Genomic DNA, 15,928 nt, shown 5'->3' on the forward strand with positions numbered 1-15,928 from the left:
CAGAGAACTAACCCCCTACCAGCCCCAGCCCTGGGGCTTATATGTGCACAGGGGCCTGTTTCCTTCTGGTCACCTGACCAGGTGCAGGTGCCATCTAATACCCTCATTAGCCTGCTGCCAAGGCAACCTGCAGCTGTGCAACCCTGCCTAACTCTCAGGGCTCCCTAGCTAAGCTGCCTCTGCTCTTGAAGGAGCAGGCACACCTTTGTGCCCCGCAACAGCAAGTAATGTGGGATCAGTTTACTCTAGAGTAAATTATTATAGAGTAAACTGACCCAGGCATACATCTACACGTGCAGAGATTTGGGAGCAGATTTGCTGCTCATGGGGGCCCTGCACCAGTCCCCTGCAGCAGCCAAGGGGAGCTCTAGGCTGCCCCTGGGTGCCAGCCCAGGAGCTGGCAGGAAGCATGGGGCTAGGAGACAGCTGTCTCCTGGTTGGGGCTGGGACATTGCACCCTGCCCCCAGGAGCTGCCTGCTGCCAAGGCGGGCTTCACCACCAGAGGCCAGGCGGAGACAATGTCCCCCTGTCTTGGCATCAGGGAGCTCCAGGCCCCGTGACTGCAGAGCTCAGGATTGGAAATAAGAATCTCCCAGCCCAGGCCTTGTGATCATGGAGCAGGGGCTGGGAGCTCCCTGCTGCCAGGGCAGAGGGACATTGTCCCCACCTGGCAGCAGTGGCAGAACCTGCCCTGGCAGCAGGCAGCTTCTAGGGGTAAGGAGCAATCTCCCACTCCCTGCTGCCCGGTTGACCAGGCGCAAATGTGCTTCCAGTCAGGCGTTTACATGTACACTACTGCACAGTAAGTAACAGAGAGTATATTTGCTATTTGTATTTACAAGTAACAGATTTACTTGCAATGAGAGAAAATTACTGCACAGTAAGTGTGTGCGTGTGTAGATGGTGATGCTTACTGTGCAGTTATTAGCTCTAATCTTGAGTAAAGCATCTTGTGTCAATGCACCTGTGGTGTTTCCTTCTACAAAGTTATAGGTCTCATTTTTTGCACACTTGACCTATTATTTCACTTTATTGCTTGCCAAAAAAAAATGATATTTGAAACTGGGCTGGGTAAAACATATATGAAATGATAAATAGGATGTAAAACTCTGGGTCCTGCCTGTGTTCAAATCTACATTCTCAAATATGGCTGCTATTTTATTTAAAAACATACTTCTAGTTGTCACTTCTGTATGGGAGAGAAGGAAATGAGGAAAGCAAGAGCTTAGAAGGTGGAAATCTGAGTATAAAATAATATGTTTATGGAACATCTGTCTGCCCCTGAGTGTATAGAAATTATATTTTTATTTAGAACTGTTTCTAGTTCTAAGTAAAAGTTTCTAATTCTTAGAATGTTTAGACTGTTTCATAAACTACTTATGGTGTACGGTACGTGACCCAGTTATGGATTGTTGTGTACATACTGTCTCTATCCTGACCTGAAAATAAAATAGATCTATTTTACAGCTACAGGAGATATTCAGAAAGAAAAACGAAAAGAGAGAAAGAAAAGGAGATGAAGAAAAACGTGCAATGCTGGTAAGCATGTGTAGAAGAGTTGCTGTGGTTGCTGGATTTTTTTAAGCATCGGCCCAATATTTAGTTATATTTAATTATAATAATGTTTTCTTTACTGTTACTGATAATTTTTTAGGCTTTTACTTTTGCAGTACCAAATACTATGTTGGATCATGTACCTTGTAACACACTATTTATATAGAAGGAATTTTGGTGTAATTTTGATTCTGGAGTTAAAGGTGTTCCTGAGGTTGTTGTAGGGAAAATATGTGGAATATATGTAACTGTTATTTTAATACATAATTAAGATAGAATTGGATTTTAAAAAAATCGTGTAGTTAACAAAGTGTGAATACACATATCATTGTAATATTGTGAGAGTGACAGCATATGATTTTCCTGCCAATATAAAAGTAAGTTTTGAAAGACCAGCTTCAGTCTAACATTTATATTTTTCAGTCCCTCGTAAGTTTCTTTAAACAGTTTGTATGCATCTCCTCTTTTTCATGCTTAGTCTCAACACCAATGCTTTCAATGCATTCAAAAAACAATTTTTAATTTAAGAAATCAACTAAGAAGTTATAGTCAAAATGAAACCTATATTTCCAAATATGTTATTTTTGTTGTTATGAACAAGGGTTGTTTACAAAAACGGTATGTGGCTCTCCAGAAAGATCTGCTGTTAAGCATGTATATGTAGCTCTGAAAATGTGTAGCCTATTTGAGGTAAAAAGCTACAAAAATTAAGTACTGTGCTTCACCAGTACAAGTTTTTTTCAAGTCCTTAGCACATGTAAATTAGTCTTCTTCAAACATAATATCTTATTGCAGACTACTGTTGACTACAACCCTAAGCCTGGGATTTGTTCTGCGTATGTGGAAGGCCAACAAGAGATGTAAAATTTGTGGTTTGGTTTTATGGAGTATGATTACAGCATCAGGGGTTTTGCATCTCCATATACCTTGGATAAAATTCAAGTGGCAGTCCTCTACCAATCCCAATATGGAAAATGGGTGCAAAACTATCACTTACAAACCCATGGTAAAAATCCCACAATGTTGGGGGCACCTTTTTATGGCTGCTCTTAATCTGACCATTTGGGATTATAGATTCTAGTTTTTAAACCTTTTTTATTTATTTTTAATGTTAAAAGCATGTCTGTCTGTCCATGCTGGGACCTTGCTTCCTGGGATTTGGCCTTAAAACAATGGAAATCTGAAATCTTAGAAACTGTTGCATATTTTTAATGATCTAAACCAGAGGTGCTCAAGCCATGGTGTATTGGCCAAATGTGGCTCCCGGTGCTATGGGATATAGCCAACAGCACTCCCCACAAGTGGGGAAATTTGGTGGCAGGAGAGCAGTGGCACTTAACATTACCACTTCTCCCTGGCTACCAGATTCCTAAACCCCACACACTGAGGTCAATGCTGGACTACCCAACCTTCCCTCTACATGGACAGACCAGATCCAGGCCACACTTCCTTCTCCCTGCACAGGTGGATCACAGCAGGCCATGCCTTCTCCCCCACCCACACAAGGCCGAGCCTTGTCCCCTCTCTGCCCCAAGGGACCAGGTCGCAGCTGAACCAAAACCCCTTCCCTTGTGTGGCTGAATGAGGGCCAGGCTGCCCCCTGTCCTGCTTCACATGGCTGAATCAAGCCCCACCATGTCCACACTGCATGCCGGATCTGGCCCACCAGATGCATCTGGCCCACAAATGTACTGGGCTCTGCCCATCCAGCCTGTAAGGCAACAAGGTTGCACACCATTCATTTCAGCATAAAAAATGCATTCTGCCTTCCTGCCAGATGCCCATCATTTTCAAATTTTCAAATTTAAAAAGTGGTCTGTTAATCTTATTGAAATTAAAACAAATTTGACACAATTTGTTTAAGTCATTTGTGAGAAAAAGAAACTTTATCCCAAAAGAAAAACTTTTGAGAAAGACGCAAATTAGCGAATAGAATGCAGACGACCCTCGCCATTCACATTCTCGTATTCCCGCAAATGGCAAAATCCACAAATAAGGCACTGCGTTCATGAACATGAATGCTGAACCCACAAACAACAAGGGTTTCCTGTAAACTGCTCCTTGTAATTTAAGTTTATTATGCTTGGCTCCATACATTTTCTATTTAGAGAATCGTAAATGTGAATTAAAAGACAACAGTTTCCTCTTCACACTTTAAAATAAAAAGGTGAAAATTTCTCAGCACAGATTAAGATTTACCTGTCTTAACCTATTCTGTTGTCTTTCTTTTTGTCTCTTTCTCTTTTTGGCCTCATTCTGAAATATGATGCCCTTTTTGCTGTATGTCAGCGCCTTCAACTATATGGATATCACACTTCTACTAGCAGTGTATGTACTCTAAATATTTTATATGTATATAGTCTTCATAAGTGAGACAGAATCGTTTTCTGTAACAGTTGTATCTTTAGCAAGTAAATGATGTTTACAGTTGTAGAAACCTACACACTTAGAACAGAAGTGATATTCAAGGCTATAGAAAGTTTCATGGGTTTGGTATAATCATCAAGCAACAGGCTAGCCTGTTCAGAGGTAAGGTGGCTCCCTCTACATAGGTAAGAAAGAAAAGGAACAGTTTTGCATCAGTAAGCTTTGGGTAGGGAGACAAATGCATATAAATTAACTTTCCACATCAGTTCTGAAACTAGGTCCTTTCCTTGCCCTAAAGCATGATAGTCTTTAATAATATCTGTATTACCAGCATTCAGTTAATTTCCCATCTGACAGAGAAGGAAAAAAAACAGTAATTACTTCTTTTTTCTTTGTTTATAAAGTAACAAACAAATAACCCTTACTGTAGGATGAAGACTAGGGCTTTTAGGAGGAAGTCTCTGATCCAGATACAGTTCAAGCTGTTTTATTCTTGATCAGCCTTTGTCATGCAAGAAATATTCAGTTTACTTTGGACATATTTTTCGCTTTGGATGAATGCCTTCCCAGAGCACAAAAGAGTCTGACTTCTTTAAAAGATCTTCCTTCACTGGCTGATATTAAAAAAAGCCAGGGAAGACCCAAATGCTAATTCTTAATGGTAAATATGGGTGTTTTGTTCTTAATGAGCCTGGTGACTATGTTAATGAGACTGGATAAAAGGAAAGGTTGAATTTCTAGACACGAAGCAGAGATTTAAAGCTAGCCACCAATTTAGTGTACCGTTGCTTCTTGTTAGCTGTGCAGTATTAACAAAAATAAAAGTGTCAGAAACTTTTTTCAGGGAACTGAAAACATACTGTATTTACTCAATTCCAAGATGAGGGGGGTTTCCCCCTTTAAATGGGGGTGAAGCACCTTGTCTTGGAATTGAGTATGAGATGGATCAGGGGCAGAGCCACAGCTGCTGCCTACCCCAACTGCTCCCCTGCCTGCCTGCCTTTCCAACTACCTGCCCCACATCCACCCTTTTAGAAAGAGGCAGTTCAGTAGAGATTTTAGAAATATTAAAAAAAAAATTGGGGGGACAAATAATGAAATAAATTTAACTATTGGTGAACATGGACCTGAAATGTAAGCAGTGAGTGATTTTAAATTTCTACCACTGAAACCCAAATTCAAAGATGGTATGAAGCATTTTCACTGTCACTGACATCTGGGAAATTTGATGGTATTCAAGACCCTTAACACAGTTATAGATGAGTTTAAGTAATTTGAATATTTCTTTCCTTTTATTGCATGGTTGTTATTTGGAGCCATGGTCCATACTGTGATGGTATAACAAAACTAATACAGCATGCACTGCATGTCTTTTGACTAGTTGAATGCAAACTTATAATTGGTATGTTTGATGAAAGTAAGATGTCAGAAAATGAAATAGTAGTGTAAGTGTAATGTTGTAGCCATTGTGGTCCCGATTATGCAAGAGGCAAGGATTTCTTAGGGTGATAGCTTTTATTGGACCAACTATGTAGTTGGGATAAAGTTAGACAAGCTTTTGAATGCAAGACAAAGAAGAATGGCTTACTTTCAGAAGCTTGTCTAACTTTATTGCAACTACATAGTTGGTCCAATAAAAGTTATCACCCTAAGAAATTCTTGCCTCGCCAAAAATAAAAAGCACACTTTTAAGGTATACTAACTTTTTCAGTGATTGATCAATATTGTCAGCTAAAATAAATGCATCTCTGATAGGAAGAGAGGTAGTTAGGCATATTAGTAAGGCAGGCGGTAGTAAGGGTGGTGCCTAACTGGTTCAGAGAGGCAGGTACTTTTGTAGATAACATCATTATAACATCTGACAAAGTAGGCTGTTGCCTGAACCAGTTAGTCTCTAAGGGCTCCTATGTGCAGCGATGCTGTACCAACACACTGTAATTACAGTACGTGAGAGCAGGCTCGATTAATCTGCTGGAAAATGGTAATTACTGTGCTCCAGCAGATATCAGCATCACATATGTCAGTATTTCCGTGCTGAAAAATAGTGGGGTGCTTTAAGCTAAAGCTTATTCGATGGGTTTTAGTTCAAAGTGCCCCACTACCATTTTTCAGCACAGGGATTTGATACATGTGATGCTCTAAACACCTGTAATTAGCGCGGCTCTCAGAGATGCACTAATTAAAGTGCCCCCCCCCCCCACCTCCCGGAGCACATCTATAAACACCCTCAGGTGCCATTTCTAGTAAGATTATTTATTATTATTCAACTAATAATTTTGATATACATTAAAATTGTACGTGTGTTTGACTCATATAGTAATAGCAAGAAAATGTACAAACTGTTCATATATACAAGATTGTGGAATATGGTTTTTAAGGATAGATGCACGTAAAAGTTAAACAAAAGGTTTGAATGTGCCAGTGTAATCAGCTTTTACACATGTATAAGAAAGAAGCAAGCACACACCAGAATTCTTCACCAGTTCAACTTGTTTAAATGCAGTGTTGAATCACCTGAGGAAAATTGAGGAGTCAAACAATACCAGGGTAGGTATTATGTATGAAGCAGTTTATACTGGGGTAACTGTTCAAGGCAAAAAGGCAAATGCCTCCTCCCTGTAACCTAATGGTGAGGTGCAAGAATTGGTGCCTACTAGGTAGAGCTACCCTGGAATAATTGCTCATTTGGCTGCACCAGATCTTGAGGTATGTAATCCACATCAGTGTATAAAAAATATATATACATTACACTGGTGTAAATGTATCCTGTGTCCAGGCCCAAAGGCCTTTAATACCTTAACCCAATGAAGTAATCTACCCATCGAACTAATCTGCTGCTTCCTGTTAGTAGTGAGCGAATCTATTATTGATATTTTCTGGATATAATATAACCTCATAAATCTGCAATCCTCAAAAATCCTGCACTTTTTAAAAATACACTAGCTCTAGAAGTAGCTGTGGCCAGTCCCGGAGCAGCAGAGTGGGGAGCTTGCACGCAGCAACTGCTGCCACCATCCACCACCCTGCACTGCCTCTCCGGTTTAAAAAATCCAGAATTTTCACATTTCTGGCAGGTACTCAGTCCCATTGAGTTGAATGGTTGAATGAGAGGCTTTTCTCAGTGTTATGTGCTGGATGACCTGTGTAAAAATGACTTTGCTTATTACAGAGATTGTATGGTGTGTGCATAATAGATTTAGATTTTGATAGCTAGCATAGGTCAGGGTGGCCAACCTGTTGCCCACATGCCACATGGAAGATCAGAGAAGGAATAAGCAGCACAGTGGCAGATAGGGTAGGAAGCAGAAAGCAGAATAGCTGATAGGGCAGGGGAAGGGAATCGGAGTGGCACCTGGGGAGGGTGTGGGGATTATTTGTGGTATGTGTGCCAAAAAGGTTGGCCCCCACTAGCATAGATCAACAAGATGGGTAATGCTGTATATTTGGGGTCTTTTGTTAGCTAAAAATCTTATGCCATGTAGCATGAATTCAGAAATATGTTTTCTTGTATGAAATGTGTGTGGAATATTTTAAAAACTTGCATAAAAATAGGAGGTTAGACATAATTTGCTAAATATATAAGTTTAGACTCACAGTTTTCTTTTTTATAGAAAACAACATGATTTATTCTTGTTCTTTTTGTCATATGTATATTTCTAAAATTGTACTTCTCAGAGATAATACATACTATACAACGTTGGCATCTAAACTAACTTAATAACTGTCCTGCATGTCATTACATGAAAAAATACTATATTTTGAAGCATATAATTGAAGATTATTTTCTTGAGGCAAAAGTTTTGTGAACTATAATGCCCAGAAATGCTTCAACCAAAAGATCTTTCTATATTCTTTTCTGTGTTTTTTCAAGAAACCAACACATTGGGTTGGTATTCAAACATTGTTATTGGTTCTTTATAATTAAGAGAAAACATGTTCTCAGAGACACAATATTTGTAATTTATGGCAATATAAATTCTTTAATGTTTAACAATATATGATGACCAAAAATAACAAAAATAAGGATTTTTCCTATTTGTACTTGGAAAACTGAATTTATTCCCAATCTTTGTCTCTCATATCTATTCTGACAAGACCAGAGAGCCCTGAAATATTAGCAGCAACTATAACCAACTTAGAGCCATTGAGGTTCTTTAAGGTCTTTAAGGTTACGTGTGCTTGGTTAAAAAGGATAAAATGTATTTGTATGGGGCCTTTATAGGTGGTGGCAAAGTGGGGAACAAAATGTTATAGTTTCTCAGGCCTCCAGAAATCATGTTGAGCACTTAAATGACAAAAAGATATGGCTGTATTCTTTGGGTAAAAGTAACAGCTCTGTCTTTCAAGTAGATCACATAATAAATTACATCCCTGGACAGCCCTAATCAAGTGTATAACCTAGAATTAAACATCGGATTTAATGGGCTTGACTGATATTTTTTAATGCCACAAGGTGTGACTGATCTGTTAAGTTGTATGTAACTATTATATCGTGCCTTTGATGTGTATATTTGAAAAATAAGAAAACAAGCCTAATGTCACAAGAAACAGTTTAGGTACTAATACAGTTCCAAAATAGCTTTAAAAATTCTACCTGTATTTTCATCAATATATCTTCACTTTCCTCAGCATTACTCTATCAAAACAATGTCTGGTGATCCTTCTTGCAAAGCCACATTGTGTCATAAGGAAATAGCTATCAGTACCATTACTCATTTGAGATGCCTTTGGTTTATAAGCAACGTGATATAATACTCTTCTTTGTACAGGAAAAAAACACAAGGATAAACTCCTGCTTTTGAAATTTAGTTAGAAAAGATTTTAAAGTGTGTAAGCTGTTGTTTTTTTATGACTGCTTCTTGGTTTTCAAACAGTTGTACTTCTTGAAACTTCTACAGGTACTTAAAACAGAAGGAGAGGAACATGCCCCCAGAAGCTATTGGGATACACTGAGACGTAGCACAAGCCAAGCACTCTTTTCGGACCTTGCAGAGGTATAATAAAGCCTCTATCTGGTCCATGAATAATTGCTATTTTATTTCCCTTTGTTATGTTTCCTCCAGTTTTATGGATCTTATTTCTTTCCTTCTTTTAGTAGTTTTTTTTTAACCAGTGTTTATTAAAAGTTGTCATCTAAATTAGTGTTGCTCCATTCACTGTGCTTGTTCAAAGTTGTCATATTTCTAATTAGGTAGCTTTTCCTTTAGTCAGCATTAGAAGATCAAGTCCTGTATGCTACACCCTTCCTCTAAGATATTTATCCAATTCCAGCCCTTAAACTTGTCTACTTACCATTTTAAAGCAAAACATCTTCTGAGAAGGTAATGTAGGTAGTTCTGTAGACTATGAGAGAAAAAACATAAGACTGGAAGGGACTTATTGAGGCATCAAGTCTATTTCCCTGATATCATATGCAACTGTGTCATAGGATCATAAGAAAGTAGGGCTAGAAGGGACCTCACAAGATCATCTAGTTTAGCCCCTTGCTCAAGGTAGGACTATCCCAAACCAAACCACCCCTTTGTTACAGCTTGAAGCCATTGCTTCTAGTCCTGTCCCCTATGACCACAGAGAAAAACACAATTCCATCCTCTCTACACACTCCAGATCAGGAATTGGGGTGGTAGGGACACTTTAGCAATGCCCACCACCACTGCTCTCCATCTCTCTCATGCTCTCAAAAGTTGGGCAGGTGTGTCTCGAGAGTAGCCTTACAGTCAGACCACCAGATGCACAGTGTCCAGAGTGAGAGCAGGTGTGGGTCTTATTTTCAAGTGCAACCTCAGGAGTGATGCAGAGCCTGTATAGGAATACTCTTAGTTTCCTCTCATCACATTAAGGATGAGAGTACTTAATTCTCTCAAGTCATCCTAGTTGCCTTTCTTAGCATCTGTTTGTTTGAGTTTATATTTCATGAGTACGGGTGACCACAATTTCATACGGTGCTCCAGATGAGCATAATATTTCTCTGTCTCTGTTAAAAAATATAATCCATCTGAAACATCCTAGTCCTAATGAGTAGTTTGTAATGTTTGTGTGTTCAGCTAGTACACCCAGATTCCTCTCTTAGTTATTTCCAATTGACAAATTCCTGGCTAAATTCTTAGTATTAGTCCCTGAATGTAACAGGGCTTGTCTACACGTGCTCCTACAGTGCCATTGTTACTGTGCCATCATTAAATACTTCCTTTTGGAAGTACTAAATGGTGGCACAGGAACCACCTGTACTGCACCATGCCAGTGGCTCATGGTTATTTTTAGCTGGTATGTTGCCATAGCAACACATTATAGAGAGGGAGTGCATTGCTACGGTGATGTAGCTGTGTCATCACAGGTTCTGCCCAGTGATGCTGCGGCAATGTAGCATCTCATGTAGATGTGCCCACAAGGATTTAAGATTAGTATTCTGTAGATGTATTTAATACAGACTCTTCCAAAGAAGCAGCAACTGGATACATTATTAGATGTGCATTGTATGGAGAGAGATATATAATAGCCTGCAGAAATTAGTTTATCAGTAGCAAAGTTCAACGTTCATGGTTTCATAGAAGTTAGGGGCTGGAAGAGACCTTAGATCATCAGGTCCAGCCTTCCTGCTCAAGGCAGGAAAAACTGCTGAGATTATATGACCCCAGCGAGGTGTGTGTCCAGTTGTCTTTTGAAGATCCCCAGGGAAGGTGGCTGTACCACCTCTGGGAGGAGTCTATTCCAGACTCTGGACACATGAACCATAAAGAAGTTTTCCTAATATCTAATCTGGAGCGATCCTTTGTCATTTAATTCTTCTATAAAAATGTGTATAAAATCTCTCTGCTAACATGTAAATCATTTTTTCCACTGGCTTTAGGAGAACAAATCAGATTTCTTTATTGCTCCTCAGTATTTCTCATTTGTGGGTTTAATAACATTTTTCTAATTTTAAGCTTATCCTTATCTCTCTCAGGCACTTGAACATCTGAATAATGCCAAGGGCATTTGGACATAAAGCTAGGTGACATTATAGTTTGTGTAATCTTGCAGCCTTTTCAGAAGGTCTTATTTAGGTTGAAAAGAGGAGTAAATGAGATTCAGCCTTCAGAGACCCCACATAGTAGGTCTTTTCAGGAAGAAAAGAAGTTAGCGTCTTTCACAGAAGAATGAGTAAGCTTTGGAATATTTTGCAGTACTTTGCTTCCATACCCAGTTGGTCACAGCACCCTCTGGTTAGTGGATCTGAATGCTTCTGAGTCTGGGTAGAGGATAAATTCTGAAAATACTGATGGATGTTGGGAGTTACTGAAGTTGCTAAAACACTGGCAAGAACTGTTATCATTCAGAATATAATGTTTTATATTTTATGATAATTGATTAGCCTGATCTAAGCTCTCTGGAATCAATAGAAAGACTCCCATTAACTTCAGTGGCTTTGCATCAAGCCAGTACTGTTTGTGCAAGGACTTGACACCAATTTACAAAGATGAATAGGTATAATTATCCTCCTTTAGGTTGGAGAAACTGAGGCAGAGTGGTGAAAAGACTATCCATGGGCACACAGAGGCAGAGCTGGTATTACAGCTTCTGTTTCCTTTGTAGGACTAGGGCTTCAATTACATGTTGTCTGCTTTTATATTTGTATTTATATAAGAGATCTTAGCGGTAGTATAAAATATCTTTTAATACAGAGATGAATGAGCCAGTCTTTCATTCTTATGAAAAGATTTTTAAATAAATTTGATCGAAATAGTGTTTGATATCCTATTACATGAACATAAATTGTGTTCTTTTGTTGCTTTCTTTTATAAAAAAAAATTTACTTTGAACAATGAACAATAGAATCAAAGGAATAAAGTCTTTATTTTAGTCTCGCCCTTTGTAAGATTTAAGTTATATAATGCTGTTAAGTCATTGGGCACATTGGTATAGTTTTCAGTTGCTCAGAGTTCTGTACAGAAGCAGATTTCAGATTTTTTTTAATGGATAGCCAGGCTGACCAAATGTAAATGATGGGAAAAAATACATCGGTTTTTGTTTTTTTAAACTCATCTTCTGGTTCTCATAGTTCTTTAGATTTATATAAATGCAGCCTAAATCTAACAAGGTTCCAAAATGTTTTTACAGGATGAAAAGTTGTAGCTTAACATCTGATATCTATACAGTGCATTTGAGGAGAAATTACTTGAATATGCTTTATAGATTTCATTGTTTGAAACATACAGAAAATCAAGTTATGTGTATTTCTGTGTATTATGCCCTATTGTGGAGGACAACACAGAATTCAAAGACAGACTGTCAGAGATTATTCTGTCTGAAGTAATTTCAGGTTCATTTCAGGTATAGAGTTATTTTAATTGAAGAAAATAAGCTATCCTTCTATGTATACATCATGTCACCTTTTTTTTTTCCTGGAGAAGAATACAAGAATAAAGAGGAGGACAGAGTACACGAGATGTAATCTTGAAATCCTGGAACAATTTTATTAAACTACAGAAAAGTCTCTCTTCTATTTCATTTGCTCTTAGATAATGACAAGAAAGACTTATGTTGTTGGTTCCTCTACTTTGTTGGTTTATTCTTCATATTTTCTGTTCAGTTGTTGATGTGTAACTTTTGATACATACTGAAAACATTGAGTTTCACAGTCAAACTTGTAAATGGAAAGGCATGGCTGTAGTTTATCAGAAAGATTTTTGGACAGTGTGGACCTTAAATATAAGCCAGATAGATTAAAATAACATACTGCACTGGCTTCAGTAGGATTTGTCTTCAGCAGTACAGTGGTTCATCTGCATAGTTTTCACTGAAGGCTTGAGGCTTAACATTTACAGCTTTTATTTCTTCACTAGAAGTACAGAATGCTAATAGCATAATATATGCTGAAGAAACATTATTTTTCCATTGCACCTTGTTTCTTAATAAGCCAAGATTTAAATACCTTGGTAGCCTCACTGACAGTTTCATAGGTTAAGTCCTCCAAGGCCAGGTCCTCAACTTTTAGTAGAGCTCTATATATTTACATGAGCTGAGGAAGACATCTAAATCCCTGCTGCAGATTATTTTGTAAACCTACTCTTCAATTGCACAACCTTGTCTTCCTTTTTTTTTCCTCTAACAAATCTGATTGACTATGAGTATAGTAGATAGTCAAAAGTATTTGGATTCATAGATCTTTAGTTTGACATTTTCAAGTCACAGTGAATTACTTGTCTAGCATCACCTGAACAAGGGTTTTCCTTTCTTACCTCTGAAAACAACTTATGCTTTTGTTTTTTCATAGCTAGAACTGTAGCTGTATCAATGATCAGTGTAGCCAATTCTTATCTCAATCCCTGAGATAGAACAGGGAATAGCCATTATGGGCACATCCAGACGAGTGCAGTATGTGGCGCTGCAAACTGCACAGTCCAATTTTCTCTGCGCTGCAAGGGCATGCTGCCCGAGCATGCACTGCTCCCTCCATTTTTGGGGGGGTTTTTTGCATATCCAGGGGTAAAACAAAAAACACAGGAAAAAAGAGCAAAGCAGCACACACTCAGGCAGCACATGCTGCTCAAAAGTGGAGCCAGGGCGCTTGGAGCCGTGCTGCGGCTGATGGCCAGGCTCTACCCAGCAGGATTGCCATGGCTGCAGCCCCGGGAGGCCCCCAGAACCCAAGGTAAGGCTGCTGGGGCCTTCCTTACTGCCCCCAGGGCAGCTTGCTGCATGGCAAAGCATGCGTGGTATGGGAGTTCCCCAGGTACAAGTAGGTGTAGCACAAGGTGCACCGCTGCTACCTGTCCCCAGGAAACCAAATGTCCACGTATGTCTGGACACCCCCTATGTTTACATTTAATATTTATTGCAGATGTCTTTTAAAAAATAAGCCTACAGCAAAAATAGACTTGGAAGGTACTTCTGAAGGTCACCTAATCCAACCCCACACTGCTCAAAGCAAAACCATTCCTGTCTAAACCATCTAAGAAAGATGTTTATATCACTTGTACTTAAAACTTCCAGTGACAAACCTCTCTAGGGCTAGGGACAGACATTATACATAAACTGGTTTAAGTGATCACAAACTTTTCTAAACTTGTAACAGAACAGATGTTCAGTGCACATAAAATCAGTTTGAAAATGGCTGAAACCGGTTTGAGATAAACCTGGTTGAATGTGGTATCAGACTTAACTGATTTGTCTCAAACCAGTTTATGCAATGTCTGCCTGTGACAGGGCGGGAGCCTAGGGGTGGCCGTGAATGCCCCTAACACCACCTACCGTGCCACGTTGGTGTCAATGCACCCTCACCATCTCGCCCACCACGTCTTTGATGTTAATAATTTTTTTAAGGGAGGCTGCCTTTTTTTTGTCCTCGTCAACACGGTGCCCTGATGTAGCCCAGTCTGTGTCCTGTCTTGGGTGACCCGGTGCTCTCCAGCCTTAGGGGCTACGCGTGGCTCCAACCATCCCTGTACCATGCCCCAAGCCTCACAAATGTACCGGACGTTGTCTGGTCAGTTCCCCTCTCGGCGCCCTCACTGGCACCCTCTGGCTCGTCTCGCAGCCCGCACCCTCACTGGCACCCTCTGGCTTGTCTCAGAATTGCCCACTCCCTCACTGGTGCTCCCTGGGGCTTCTCTCACAATGCTGCCTTGAAATGACGTGCCCTCTCTGGCACTGGGGTCCCCACGCTACTGTGGAGCCCCTATGAGGCCTCCTCCAACCCCTAATAGCCTCACCTGGTCCTCCAGTGTAACAACAAACAACCAAAGCAATAACGCAAGCCAATCGGCTGTAACTCAAATCTAAGCCTCCTGGCTAAAGCATTCTCTAAACCAAGTGTTCTCTAAACCACGCAACATCTCGCACCCAAAACTAGTGATTTGTACCTCCAGGCCTTTCCTTTTTCCCCTTTCAGGACCAAGCTCTTTTCCTTGGTTTAACAGTACTTCTTTGGGCCGGCTGCCAGTTGGGAGAGGGAGGGAGAGAGAGCACTCACAGCCTCACTCTGGGTCTTATAGTGGTCAGCCCGGCCCCTTCCGGTCAGCTGACTCACCAGGTGTCGGCCCTTAGCTCCTCCTGGTTGCCCCTAGCAGCCATACCTGAGCCCATACTGCTGCTTTTCAGTAGCAGGCACCTTAGTGCCCTGCTACACTGTCCCAGACCCGTTGCTGGTTTAAACTAAACCAGACACCTGCAGCATCCCACCATGCTCTTTGAGCTGGGCGGGGCTCTCCTCTCTGCTCCCTGGCTGGAGCTCGGCACAGACTTGCAGGCACAGAGCATCTGTCCGGCTTCTCCATGCTAAGCAAGGATTATTCCCCCCTCCCCACTGCCTTATGCAGACACCTCCACATTAACTAGCAGACCACATGCTGGCTACAGTCCGTGCTGTGGGAGAGGACAGAGGCAAACAGGCCTTTTGGAGCTAATCAACAGGTTGCTTAATGTCCTTCCTTGGAAGAGCTGTTTAAGAAGAGGTCCATTAATTGATGGAGAGAGGCTTTGGTTTCTTAATGGGTTGATAAACACTGAGTTAGGAGTGATAAACATTCCCTGCTGGGCTGCTTAGAAGGCGGGGGGGAATAATCAGAGTGTCCTGCCAGGGTCTGGCCATGCCCTGCTCAGCTCTTCCCTGTGGAAGCAGAGAGGGCTGTTCTAGCGCCCCCAGCTTCTAGCCTGAGCCGCTGCAGGCATGTGCCTGCATTTCTGGGATGTCTGTCTGGGTTACAAACTGATTTAGCCTAACCAGGTTAGACTAACCTACAAAGATTTAATCAATTCAGGCTCAGGCTTTTTGGGTGTCTGTCCCTAGCCTATGTAAACTGTTTCAATACTTAACTACTCTCATAGATAGAATATTCTTCTTAGTAGCTAACCTAAATCTTCTTTGTAGCCATTTAAGGCAATTACTTCTCTTGTCCTGTCCCCTGTGGAAGCAGAGAGCAATTATTTTGATTATCATCCTTTTCAATAACAGCCTTATAGAATTAGAAGACCGTTGTTGAATTATCACTCAGTCTTCTCCAGAATAAATAAACTCACTCCTTTAAG

General features: G+C 40.4%; 1 protein-coding gene across 2 annotated transcripts in view; it reads left to right on the forward strand.

The window, feature by feature from the left end:
• MICU3 (mitochondrial calcium uptake family member 3) overlaps window positions 1-15,928 on the forward strand; it is a 119,423-nt gene that overhangs the window by 72,490 nt on the left and 31,005 nt on the right. For both annotated transcript variants that reach the window (XM_019526257.1, XM_019526258.1), the window contains exons 7-9: window positions 1,469-1,540; window positions 3,845-3,883; window positions 8,821-8,916. In XM_019526257.1, coding sequence (XP_019381802.1) covers window positions 1,469-1,540; window positions 3,845-3,883; window positions 8,821-8,916 — 207 coding nt within the window. The remainder of the gene's footprint in view (window positions 1-1,468; window positions 1,541-3,844; window positions 3,884-8,820; window positions 8,917-15,928) is intronic.

This window comes from Gavialis gangeticus, unplaced genomic scaffold (assembly GCF_001723915.1).
Source record: "Gavialis gangeticus isolate Ggan-Ray unplaced genomic scaffold, GavGan_comp1, whole genome shotgun sequence".
In the NCBI taxonomy this organism is placed as follows: domain Eukaryota; kingdom Metazoa; phylum Chordata; order Crocodylia; family Gavialidae; genus Gavialis; species Gavialis gangeticus.